General features: G+C 39.0%; 1 protein-coding gene across 1 annotated transcript in view; it reads right to left on the reverse strand.

Annotated features, from left to right (window-relative positions):
• Positions 1 to 11,662, reverse strand: part of DNAH12 (dynein axonemal heavy chain 12) — a 263,016-nt gene extending 251,354 nt beyond the window's left edge. The window contains exons 1-3 of the mRNA XM_045831904.1: positions 11,493 to 11,662; positions 10,716 to 10,797; positions 10,498 to 10,524 (exon numbers count right to left, since the gene is read on the reverse strand). Of these exons, the coding sequence (XP_045687860.1) occupies positions 10,498 to 10,524; positions 10,716 to 10,797; positions 11,493 to 11,662 (279 nt within the window). The remainder of the gene's footprint in view (positions 1 to 10,497; positions 10,525 to 10,715; positions 10,798 to 11,492) is intronic.
• Between the last annotated feature and the right edge of the window lie 683 nt (positions 11,663 to 12,345).

Genomic DNA, 12,345 nt, shown 5'->3' on the forward strand with positions numbered 1-12,345 from the left:
TCATGGGGGTGGTGACTGAGCTGAATTAGAGTGAACCAGGTAAAAGGAAGCATGGATGGTGAGAAAATATGCCAGGCAAAGCAGCAAAGTGAGAAATGTCATATTTCCTCAAGGATTAATAAGCAACTCCACATTGCTTACTGGTGAAGCATAAAGTATTGATACATAGAGTAGCAAGAGAAGAGGCTGGAGAATAGGCAGTAGTACTATTACAGAAAGTTTTGCATACCTCATTAAGTTTAACTATAGATTATAAAAAGCCACTGCTGGCTATTATAGTCAAGGCAAGAGATGAAGACCTGGTCTCAGGCTAGGACAAGAAGAGGACTGATTGGAAAAATATTCATAGCACTTGGGCACTAAGCATGGCAGGTAATTGAGAAAGGGAAAGAGAAGTGCAGACTCAGATGTTTTAAGCATGAGTGACTGAATAGTGATAACAACTAGAATACAGAGTAAGAAGGAAGAAAAGTCTTTTGGAGGAAACTAATAAGTTCCTTTTTTTTTTTTTGACCTGTTGAATTTGTGCATACAAATCTCTGGGAGTCATCAATATATGGAAGGTAGTTGAAATCAGAAATGGAGAGAATTATTCAGAGAGTTTCAAGGAAAGAGAACAGTGGGCCTCTGTCAGGCTGGAAAGAGAAACCCATGATGATGATAGGGAAGTAACAGAGAACCAGAAGAATAAATATAAGGGAATAAAAGGGAAGTGAATGGTCAGCAGTGTCAAGAGTCAGCTACAATTGTCACTATTTTTAATTCTGGCTATTCTAATGGGGGTGTAGTGATAATTCATCATCGTTTTAATTTGCATTTCTCTAATGGTTAATGATGTCAAACATCTTCCATCTATTTTTTTGCCATCCATAAATCCTGTTTATAAAATGTCTACTCATGTTGTTTTCCATTTTCTAATTGGATTGCTTTTATAATGTTGAATCTTGAGAGTTCTTGATAAATCCTGCATACAAATTCTTTGTTGGATATGTAATTTGTGAGTATTTTCTCCCAGCACATAGCATTTTTTTATCATCCTCTTAACAGTGTGTTTTACTGAGCAATAGTTTTCACTTTTGATGAAATATAATTTATTGGGATTTTTTATGGATTGTGCTTTCTGTGTCATGTCTAAGAACTCTTTGCCTAGCCAAAGGTTTTCTAATAAAACTTTTTATAGCTTTACCTTTCTCCTGTGTTTTTAATCCTTACTTGAGAATAGGTATATTGATTTTATAGAGAGAAGAAGGGAGAGGGAGAGATAAAGAGAGAGAGGCAATGATGTGAGAGAGAAACATCAATTGGTTGCCTCCCGTACATGCTCTGGCCTAAGGATAGAACCCACAACATAGGTATATGCCCTGACCTGGGATGGAACCTTTTGGAGTATGGGACAACATTTCAACTAATTGAACAACCCAGCCAGAGCTCTTCTAAAAGTTTTAAAAATTTGTTTTAAAATTTACATTTCAATCTATGATCAATTTTTTGTAATTTTTATATAAGGTGTGAGGTTTAGGCCGATGTCTGGGATCTCTAGTTGTTGTTTATTTGTTGTGTTTTTTTATGGATGTCTAATTGTTCCACCCTATTTGTTGAAAAGACTGTCCTTCCTCCATTGAATTGATTTTTGCACCTTCCTCAAAAATCAGTTGATTGTACTTGTGGGGTTTAATTGGTCATCTGTGGTATTCCACTGATCAGTGTGTCCAATTATTTAAAAGTAAAACAGTTTTTTAAAAATCATCTGGAGATCTAGTAAGAGAAATATTGAAAAATATCTTTTACTTGGCAATTAGTGGTCAATGGTGACATTAATGATGAAGTGGTAGTGTCCCTAGAAGCCAGATTTCCAACAGCAGAATGACTTTTTATGCCCAGGTACATATTTAAAATCATACAATACTAAAAGGCAAAAACTGTGGAGGAAGAGTGAGGATGCTAAATATATAAGTAAAAAATATCTCTTACAACTCTTACAATACACCCAGTCTCACATTACATATTTATGAATGTTAAGGGGTTGTATTGTATCAGTTCTTACATCTAGTAAAAAGGAAAATCCACAGCCAAAGTCTCCAGAAAAGTTAGGAGGCAGAAGGAGGAGGAAGATGAGTATTTTTAAGTAACAAAAAACTTGGAATCGCTAAAATGAGGTTTTTCTAAAGATCCTCAATCCATCTGGAGGTATCTCAGTCCTCTATCCCCAAAGGGAACACTAAGGGACTTGGAAAACCCATACCCCTATATGGGAACATGTTGTGTAAATTCCTCTTTTGTGTAACCAGCTCCATGAGTTTCCATATCCTTTGTTGTTAAAGAAATTTTTCATATTGTCATCTTTTCATCAATCACATCCTATTCTCTTGTTGTTACCCATGCAATGTCTTATTTAAAAAAAAAAATCTCTGACATTCAGGTCGAGATTCAGAAGATGGCAGCCAAGTAGGTGAAGGCCAAGTAGGTGGAAGCCAAGTCCAATTGCTCTTGCACCCAATTCAGACACTTAGCTGATCTTCCAAAAAACAAAGTGAACAATCAACAGAATATTAGCTGATATGCAGTTTGGAAGCCAAATAGTACAGAGGATACTTCAAAATGGGTAGTAAGGGGGTTCTATAGGTAGATGGGGAAGGTCCCCGTGTGGTGCCAAGTGGGTGTGGGGCCAGCATCAGTGGCTGCTGCAGCTGCCTGGCTGCCCTGGCACCTGCATTGGTGGAGAGCCTGATCAGAGATAGCAGCCTAGTGGCTTCCTTCCCTTTCAGGGCAGGGATCAACTTGGATATGCAGTCATCAAGGAGAACCAAGCTACATACACACAGCTAGCAGCATACCCTATCTACAGCTACAGATGCCCACAAGGAGAGTGCCAGAGAATGAGAGAGATACTGTCTGCACCTGTATCTGGTGTAGGAGGGCTGCAGCTGGCTGTGACTGAGATAGACTCTTGACTTTTTGGAGAGGTGGAGTATGTGGAAAGCTGGGCAGTGGCTCAGTGCTGCTGTGGGAGTGCCCAGAGAGACTTTTTTTAAAAAGGGGAGCTGAGGCATGCTGGGCAGGGGCCCTGTGCACTCAGCTGCCCTGCCAAAAAGAAGGGAGGATTGTGGGTGTGATGTGCTTCCATTCAGTACAGCTGGGCGGATTGATTAAATGGGTGCAAAGCGACATGGTTTTTTGGCCTCAAGAAAGCATGGGCAGTGGTGCAGAGTAGAAAGTGCACGTGGCAGTGTGCTTTGAGGGTGTTGGGCTGGGAACTGTGCACTTGAGGTTTTTTGAGGCCAGACTGGGCCCCCTTCCTTGGAGGAACCTCTGGGAGGGGAAGGTTGAACCTGCCCCCACCTCCTGCAGGAGGGGAAGACCTGTAAAACTGGCTGAGCAGGCTTAACAACACTGCAGGGGGCATTTCTGCAAGAGTAAGACAGCAAGACCAATTCTAAAAGGGCCCATTTTGAACTCCCCACTGGGAGACAAAGTACACTGGATCCTAGCACCCTATTTCACTAAGGCCATCAAAGCAGGACGTTCAGAAAGTATGCAGCAAGGAACACCTGGCTGGTGTGGCTCAGTGGATTGAGTGCTGGCCTGCAAACCAAAGAGTCACCAGTTGAATCCCCACTCAGGGCATGTGACTGGTGGGCCCAGTCCCCAGTAGGAGGCACACAAGAGGCAACCACACACTGATGTTCCTCTCCTTTCCCCTCTCTCTAAAAATAAATAAATAAAATCTTTTTTTAAAAAGTGTCCAGCAGGAAGATTCAGGACACTGCCCTGCCTCAGCTCTCACACAGAGCTGCCATCTACACCAAGCAGGAGAGAGCTAACACTCTTACACTGATGCCCCCCATCCCATGAAACAGACAGCTATTTAATCAGAAACTGTACATTATTGGAAATAAACTGGGGCAGATAAGACAAGAGGGGTAGGGACAGGGTGAATGTCAGGCAGGAGATAGTCAGGAAGGAGACTCCAGAGACCCCGCAGGGCTGAGGTAAAAAACATCTATACATGACAAAGACCCCCTAAGACCAGTTGTTCCTGTTTTCTGGGATAACTCTGAATCATGGAATGCGCCTGCGCACTACCCCGATTCATTATAAAATCATTATAATGAATTAACATTGTGGGACTTCCTTCTCCAGTAGCCAATCAAGAAAATCATGGGAAACCACATATGCGCAGTAGCTTTAAAATCCAACTCCTTGTACCTGCATAGGAAAAGCCCTCCAAGGACTAGCCAGGGAGCTTCTGCCCTATAAGAATAGAATCCCCCCAGCCCACCTGTTCCTTCTCTGCTCAGAGTTGGCCCACTCCCATGTCCTGTGGAGTGTACTATCGCTTAATAAATCTTCCCTTTCTTGATGCTATAAACTTTGTGTGTTCGGTTCAATTCTTTGTCCTCAATCACTAAGAACCTGGTTACCTGTGCACACCTGTGACAAATGCACCCATGATTTTCCCAGAAGACTGTACAGTGCCTCCCAGGGGAGATACAGAGGCCCTCACAACAGAAGTACCCTCTAGAGGCATGTGAAGAAGACACTAAAGGTATTGCCAGAAGTTGGATGATCCACCCTAGGACCTTGAACTGGTTAAAAAACCAGAGACGGATCCAGAAAGAAGTCAGAAAGCAAATACCAACAGCTGAGAGGAATTTCACCTCACTCTTTATCAGAACTTGCGTGAGTTTCTTTCTTTCTTCTTTTGTCCTTTCATATAGCCTTTTAATATTTCTTCTTTCCTTCAATTGTATTCCAACTAACTCACTACTCTTGGTGTTTTATTTTTCATTCTTTTCATTCAGATTATGTATTTTTTCATATTATTGTTATTTCAAATCCCACTTAGCACCCTTCCCTGGCCCCACTCCATTAGACTTCTTCCTGACCTTTGCTATTGTTATAAACTTAATTTTCTCCCATGCTTCAACTTGTTCCTAGTCCTTACCCTTACTATTTCTTCTCTATTTACCCTCACAAAAGCATTCTTCCTTTCTTAAGTCAGCTCACATTCTTTTCCCCACTCTTATAATGTCTTTTTTCCTTTCTACCTTCATAAATTGTGGCTAGCTGGGTGAGCATATCATGGTTATTTTTGTTCTTCGCCAATGCAATTACTGTTTGTTCACTATTTGTACTTTAAATCCCCTAGGATACTCTCCCCCTGTCTTACTCCATTTGCCTTCCCCCTGCCCTTGATAAGTTGAGTTGGGGATTTTATTTTTCAGGTTTTTTTCTTTCCCTTTCTTAGCCTTTTCTTTTCCCTTTCTTCCTTATTCCTTACTCATTAGTTTTCCTCCCCCATCCTCTCAAAATCATTTTTCTTTACTGTAGACATCTCATATCAACTTTTCTCTTTTCTATAATATTCTTATTCCATTTCCATCTTTATTCATCTTTGTTCAGCTATTGTTGTTATTGACCATAATGTTGTTTTTCTGCAATTTTGTTCCTATTGGTTCAATACCTTTAATTTTATTTCAAACCTCATAGTATACTCTTCTCTTCTCTTGCTCCATTTTTGCCATCATCCTTCCCTGTTTTTCTTCCATTTTAAATTTTATTCTTTTCCTTTCTTTGTCCCATTTCCATTCCCTATTCTTATTATTTCTCCTCCCTCTTCCCACTCAAAATCATTTTCCCTCTTTTAGTCATCTCATATTCCCTCTTTCCTATTTGTTATATTTTTAATCTCTCTCCACCTTTATTAATTTTTGCTCAATTGCTGCTGATATTGATGGTGTGGAGGGTGGGGGCATTGCTGGTGTGTGTTTGGTTTTCTGGTATATTGCTTTATTAACCCACACCAGTACAATAGCATACAAGACACAGCAGAAATTATGATTCCCAGTCAGCCAACTGGAGGGAACATCACATCAACAAATGAGCCATCAGCAAGCACAGCCCAAATATAACAAGAAAGCCCAAGTGAACTGAATAAAGTGAAACCCTAGAGCATCCATATCAGGTCAAAGAGACTGCACCATTGAGTCCCACAGAATTCCAACTACAGAAGTCAACCCCACAAAGACAGCCAGGCAAAGTAGAGCATCCTGAGACACAGAAACAAAAAACAGAGTCACCTAAAATGGGAAGACAAAGAAAGAACTCCCAATAAAAAGGAATGCAGGAATCCCCAGAAAAAGAGCTAAATGAAAATGAGGCAGGCAATCTGTCAGACATAGAATTAAAAAAAAATGGTTATAAGGATGTACTAGGAACTCAGTGACAACTACAAGGAACTGAGTGGAAGCTACAGCAGCATGAAAAAGTAAATAGAAACTATGAACAAGAAGCAGGAAGAAGTGAACAATACAATATCTGAAATGAAATATACACCAGATGGAAATAAAATCAGGCTGCATGAAGCAGAGAACCATAGGAGTGAGCTGGAAGACAAGGTAGAAAGAAATATCCTAGCAGAGCAACAAAATGAAAAAACTCTCCAAATGAACGAGGATAGTTGAAGGGAACTGAAGGACATGAAACATAACAACATCCACATCATAGGAATATCAGAATAAGAAGAAAAGGAGCATGGGATAGAAACCCTATTAAAAAAATAATGAGAGAAAACTTCCTTAACTTGGTAAGAAGAAAAGTTACATAAATTCAGGAAACACAAGGGACACAATCAACATGAACCCAAAGAGGCTTACTCCAAGACACATCATAATTAAAATGCCAAAGTTTAAAGACAAAGAGAGTCTTAAAGACAATAAGAAAAAACAGATAGTAACATACAAGGGAGCCCCAATAAGACTAGCAGCTAATTTTTCAACAGAAACACTACAAACCAGAAGGGAATGGCAAGAAATATTCCAAGTAATGAAAAGCAAAGGCCTGCAACCAAGACTACTCTATCCATCAAGGCTGTCATTTAAAATGGAGGGCAAAATAAAGAGTTTCCCAGACAAACAAAGGCTAAAATAATATACCTCTTCCAAACCATTATTGCAAAACATGCTAAAGAGACTACTTAAAGATGAAGGAAAAGAGTAAGAGAGAGAGGAACATAGCTACAAAGGGAAAAAAGGGCAACGAATAAGTACCTATCAATAATAACCTTACCTGTAAATGGATTAAATGTTCCAATCAAAATACATATGGTAGCTGAAAAGATAAGAAAATGTAACCCACATATATGCCATCTACAAGAGAACCACCTAGTACACTGATGGTGGGAATACAGACTGGTATAGCCACTGTGGAAAACAGTATGGAATTTCCTCAGAAAACTAAAAAAGAAACTGCCTTTTGACCCAGCAATTCCACTGTTGGAATTAGACTGAAATACCAATACCAAAGAACCTATGCACCCCAATGTTCATAGCAGCACAATTCACAACAGCCAAGTGTTGGAAGCACCTAAGTGGCCATCAGTAAATGAATGGATCAAAAAACTGTGGTACATTTACACAATGGGATACTAAGCAGCAGAAAGAAAGAAGGAACTCCTGTCCTTTGAGACAGCATGGATGGATCTGAAGAGCATTATGCAGAGTGAAATAAGCCAGGCAGTGAAAGAAAAATACCATATGATCTCATCAATAAGTGGAACCTCATCAACAAAACAAACAAGCAAGCAAAATATAACCAGACAGGGAAATAAAAAACAAACTGACTATAACCAGAGGGGAGGGGGGAGGGGGAAAATGGGGCAAAGAAGGGGAAGGGTCATCAAGAAACATGTATAAAGGACACAGGTACTAAACCAAAGTGGGGTAGGATGGAGGGTGGGAGACAGGGATGGGTGGGGCAAGGGGAGTCATGGGGAGAAATGGAGACAACTGTACTTGAACAACAATGAAAAATATGAAAAAATAAAATAAATTAAAATTTTTAAAATTGAAAAAGGAGGGTAATGGGTTCAAGAAGCAGAAGAGGCAAGTCAAGGAACATGTATAAAGGACCCATGAGCATGGACAATGGCATGGAGATTGACTGTGGGAGCGAGGGTCTGGGTAGGACAGGGGAAAAATGAGGAATAACTGTAATTGAACAACAACAAAACAAGACACACAGCCAAGATGGAGGTGTAGGTATATATATTTTGCCTCCTCCCACAATAAAAGAAGGACTACAACAAATTTAAAAACAAAAACAACCAGAACTTCCAGAAAATCAAACTGTATGGAAGTCCAACAAACAAGGAGTTAAAGAAGAAACATTCATCCAGACTAGTAGGAGGGGTGGAGATGGGCAGCTGGTGCAGAGTGCACATGTGGCAGGTGGTAGCTTGGTGCTCCCACATTCATGTATGGATGAGCCAGGAGGAACAAACAGGGGAGCAAGACAAACCATGCAACCCAGGGTTCCAGCTCAGGAGAAAAAAGCCTCAAAACCTCTGGCTATAAAAATCTGTGAGGGTTGCAGTGGTGGGAGAAACTCCCAGCCTCGCAGGAGAATTTGTTGCACAGACCCATGGGGTCCTAGAATGTACACAAACCCACCCACTCAGGAATCAACACCATAAGCAACCAATTTGCTTGTGGGTAGTGGGGGAATTGACTAAAAGTGGAGAGGCAAGCAAGCATCATTGTTTCCTCTTTGACCCCTCCCCCACATACTGCACCACAATGTAACCACTGAGGTGGTTTGCCCAGCCCTGGCAAATACTTAAGGCTCTGCCCCTTACAATGTAACAGGTGCATCAAGACAAAGAAATATGGCCCAAATGAAAGAATAGATCAAAACTGCAGAAAAAGAACTAAGTAACAAAGAAATAGCCAACCTATCAGAGTTCAAAACACTGGTAATCAGGAAAACACTGGTAATCAGGGGACTCAATGAGGACATGGAGTATGGTTGCAAAATAGAAAAAAAAAGTGAAGGCTATGCAAAGTGAAATACAGAAAAACATACAGGAAACCAACAGTGAAGGGAAGGAAACCAGGACTCAAACAATTTGGACAAGAAGGAAGAAATAAACATTCTACCAGAACAGAATGAAGAAACAAGAATTCAAATAAAGGAGGAGAGGCTTAGGAACCTCTGGGACAACTTTAAATGTTCCAACATCCAAATTATAGGGGTGCCAGAAGGAGAAGAGGAAGAGCAAGAAATTGAAAACTTACTTGAAAAAATAATGATGTACAACTTGAACTTCTTCAATCTGGCAAAGGAAATAAACGTCCAGGAAGCTCAGAGAGTCCCAAAGAAGTTGGACCCAAGGAAGCATACACCAAGGCACATCATAATTACATTAACCAACATAAAAGATAAGGAAAGAATCTTGAAAGCAGCAAGAGAAAAGGAGGCAGTTACCTACAAAGGAGTTCCCATGAGACTATCAGCTGATTTCTCAAAAGAAATCTTGGAGGAAAGAAGGGGCTGGAAAGAAGTATTCAAGTCATGAAAGGTAAGGACCCACATCCAAGATTGCTCTATCCAGCAAAACTGTCATTTAGAATGGAAGGGCACCCTGGCTGGCATAGCTCAGTGGATTGAGCGCGGGCTGCAAACCAAAGTGTTGCAGATTCAATTCCCAGTCAGGGTACATGCCTGGGTTGCAGGCCATGACCCCCCAGCAACCACACATTGATGTTTCTCTCTCTCTCTTTCTCCCTCCCTTCCCTCTCTAAAAATAAATAAAATAAAATCTTTAAAAAAAATGGAAGGGCAGATAAAGTACTTCCCAGATAAGGTCAAGTTCAAAGAGTTCATCATCACCAAGCCCTTATTGTATGAAATGTTAGAGGGACTTATCTAAGAAAAAGAAGATAAAAAATATGAAGCAGTAAAATGACAACAAACTCACAACTATCAGCAACTGAACCTTAAAAAAAATGAACTAAGCAAAAGACCAAAACAGGAAGAGAATCATAGAAATGGAGATCACAGGGAGGGTTATCAGTAGTGGCAGGGGGTGGAGAATGAGGGAAAAGGTACAGGGAATAAGGAGCAAAGTAAATAAGGGGAGGTTAAGAATAGTATAGGAAATGGAGAAGCCAAAAAACTTATATGTATTACCCATGGATGTGAACTAAGGGTAGAGGTAAACCTGGTGGGAGGCAGAGTGCCGAGCAAACGGTAATAAAAGGGGGAAAAAATGGGACAACTGTAATAGCGTAATCAATAAAATATACTTTAAAAAATCTAGAAAAAGACAAACATCCCCCCCAAAAATCTTTGACATCCAGCATGTGACTAGCACATAATAGTTTCTCAGTAAGTAATCATCATATCAATATTAAGATAATAAAAAAGAAGATTAATGTCCTTTATAACTGTGACTTTAAATTTTTCTTTCAGTTTTTTAGAATATGAACCATAATGTTTAAAACTAATCCCTAAATAGGAAATGAAAATAGTAAAGCTCTTGAAACCTATATTGCCATCCATGATGTGCTTGTTCCTTTGCACAGAGAAAATAAAAATGTCAGTCTCTAAATTTCTTTCTTTACTAGAATGGCATTTAGAAGGTGGTCTTAGAAGGATCTACTTTGTAATAGTTTCTTTGAATATTTTCAAAAACAATATAGAAAATATTGAACTCACTCCTTTTTTTTTTATTTCACTGGTCATCTGTCAAAAGGAAACAAAAAACACAATTAAACCAAGAAGAGAAATTTTTAAGTAATTTAAATCTTAATTAAAATATGATTTAAAATATATGTAATATTCTTTAAAAATACTACTTATATTAAAGTTGACCTAAAATAGTTAAGAATAAAAACAGTACAAGATTAAACTTTTTAAAGAGAAAACGAACTTACAGTTGGAGGATAATCTGGCTCTGGTGATGAAGGTATTCTTTTACCCAGTGTCCTGTCTAAATTTCTTTTGGCTCCATCAATTCTGAAATATATAATTTTAAAATATTATGAAAACATTGCAATTTGAGCCCAGGCTGAGTAGCTCGGTTAGAGCATCATCCTGATGTGCCAGGGTTGTGAACTCGTCCCTTGGCCAGGACACATGCAGGAGGCAACCAAGGGATGAATAAGTGAGTGGAGCAACAGATCAATGTTTCTTTCTCTCTCTCCAAGGTCAATTAAAAAGCTACAATTTAACATTTTTTCAACTATACTTAAAGAAGAGAGACTCAAGAGGTTTTTATCTTACTGAATTTTCTAGGAGAAATTAATCCCAAAGATCACTGAGACCTTAATTTTCTAATTTTTCATGAGTAATGTAAAAGGATGAGATGAAAAATAAAAATCAAGACTTCTGGTCAAGATAGAGATGTAGGTAAACACAGCTCACCTCCTAACACAACCAAAACAAAAATTACAACTAGACTATGAAACAAATACCACCCAAAATCATCAGAAATGTTGTAGGGGTAACAATGGAAAACAGTCATTAAATATGATGTGGTAGAAGTGTACTTACTTATTGACATAAAAGACCTTCACAATGTATTTCAAATGAAAATACAAAGCTTATAAAAGAGTAAATTAAGCATAGGTGTATAAAGCTTTCTGTGAAAATACAAACTAATCATTTCACTTGAATTCCAGACAAGAATTATTTACTAATATGCCACTTACACTAACTGATTAATTGTCTTCTTCTGCTCCTTGGATCTTCTGTAATTCAGTAGCTTACTTTGTGTTGATGCATCAACACCTATGTCTTCAGGAGGACGGACAATGGGAGGTAATTTCAAGTTCAGAGCCTCCTTTTCTGCTGTAATGGCAGCTTTGTTTGGATCTGACATCTTGGTCCTCTAAAGATGAAAATATTCTATACTCTGAGAAGAAAAAGTCCATAAAGCCATTATTGTAAAAACTAGCCTCAAATGTTCATTAACATATCTTATATATCAATACCCAAGATTCTACACCTTTTTAAGTCTTTCTCCCAAGTACAGTATTAGTCTAAAGAATGACTGTTGAAATAAGTGAGCAGGGATTACTGTTAGAGCTTTAACCATCCACTTGCTGTGAAAAAATGAAACCAGTCACTTACAGGCTATGGCTTTAGTTTCCTCAAGGCTGAAATTACAGTCCTAAAATCTGAGTTCAAATTTTCCCTAAAATGCAAATCACAACAATAACAAAAAAAAAATCCAGTGGTTGAGGTATAATCCCTCTCCCCACAAACCAATTTAATATCATTAATATTCAAATATCAATATTGCATCTTAGACTTGCTACCTTCCTAGAAAGTGGCACTATAATCAAGCAAAAATAGGTATATTTAACTCATAGACAATCTAATATGTCAGGTAAATACTAAACAATTATCTGTGGCACCAACCACATTTACTGCGGATTCCCACAGAATTTGGAGATTCCTGTTTTGAGAAAGAAGGTATTTCTACTGGTACCCAATTCGTGATCTCCTGGCTTGGGGGAGGGGTGAAAAGCTGAGGACAAGAAAGTACCTGCTTTTCACTAC

Source organism: Phyllostomus hastatus, unplaced genomic scaffold, assembly GCF_019186645.2.
Source record: "Phyllostomus hastatus isolate PE091 unplaced genomic scaffold, TTU_PhHast_1.1 phas_contig_16, whole genome shotgun sequence".
NCBI classification, from domain to species: domain Eukaryota; kingdom Metazoa; phylum Chordata; class Mammalia; order Chiroptera; family Phyllostomidae; genus Phyllostomus; species Phyllostomus hastatus.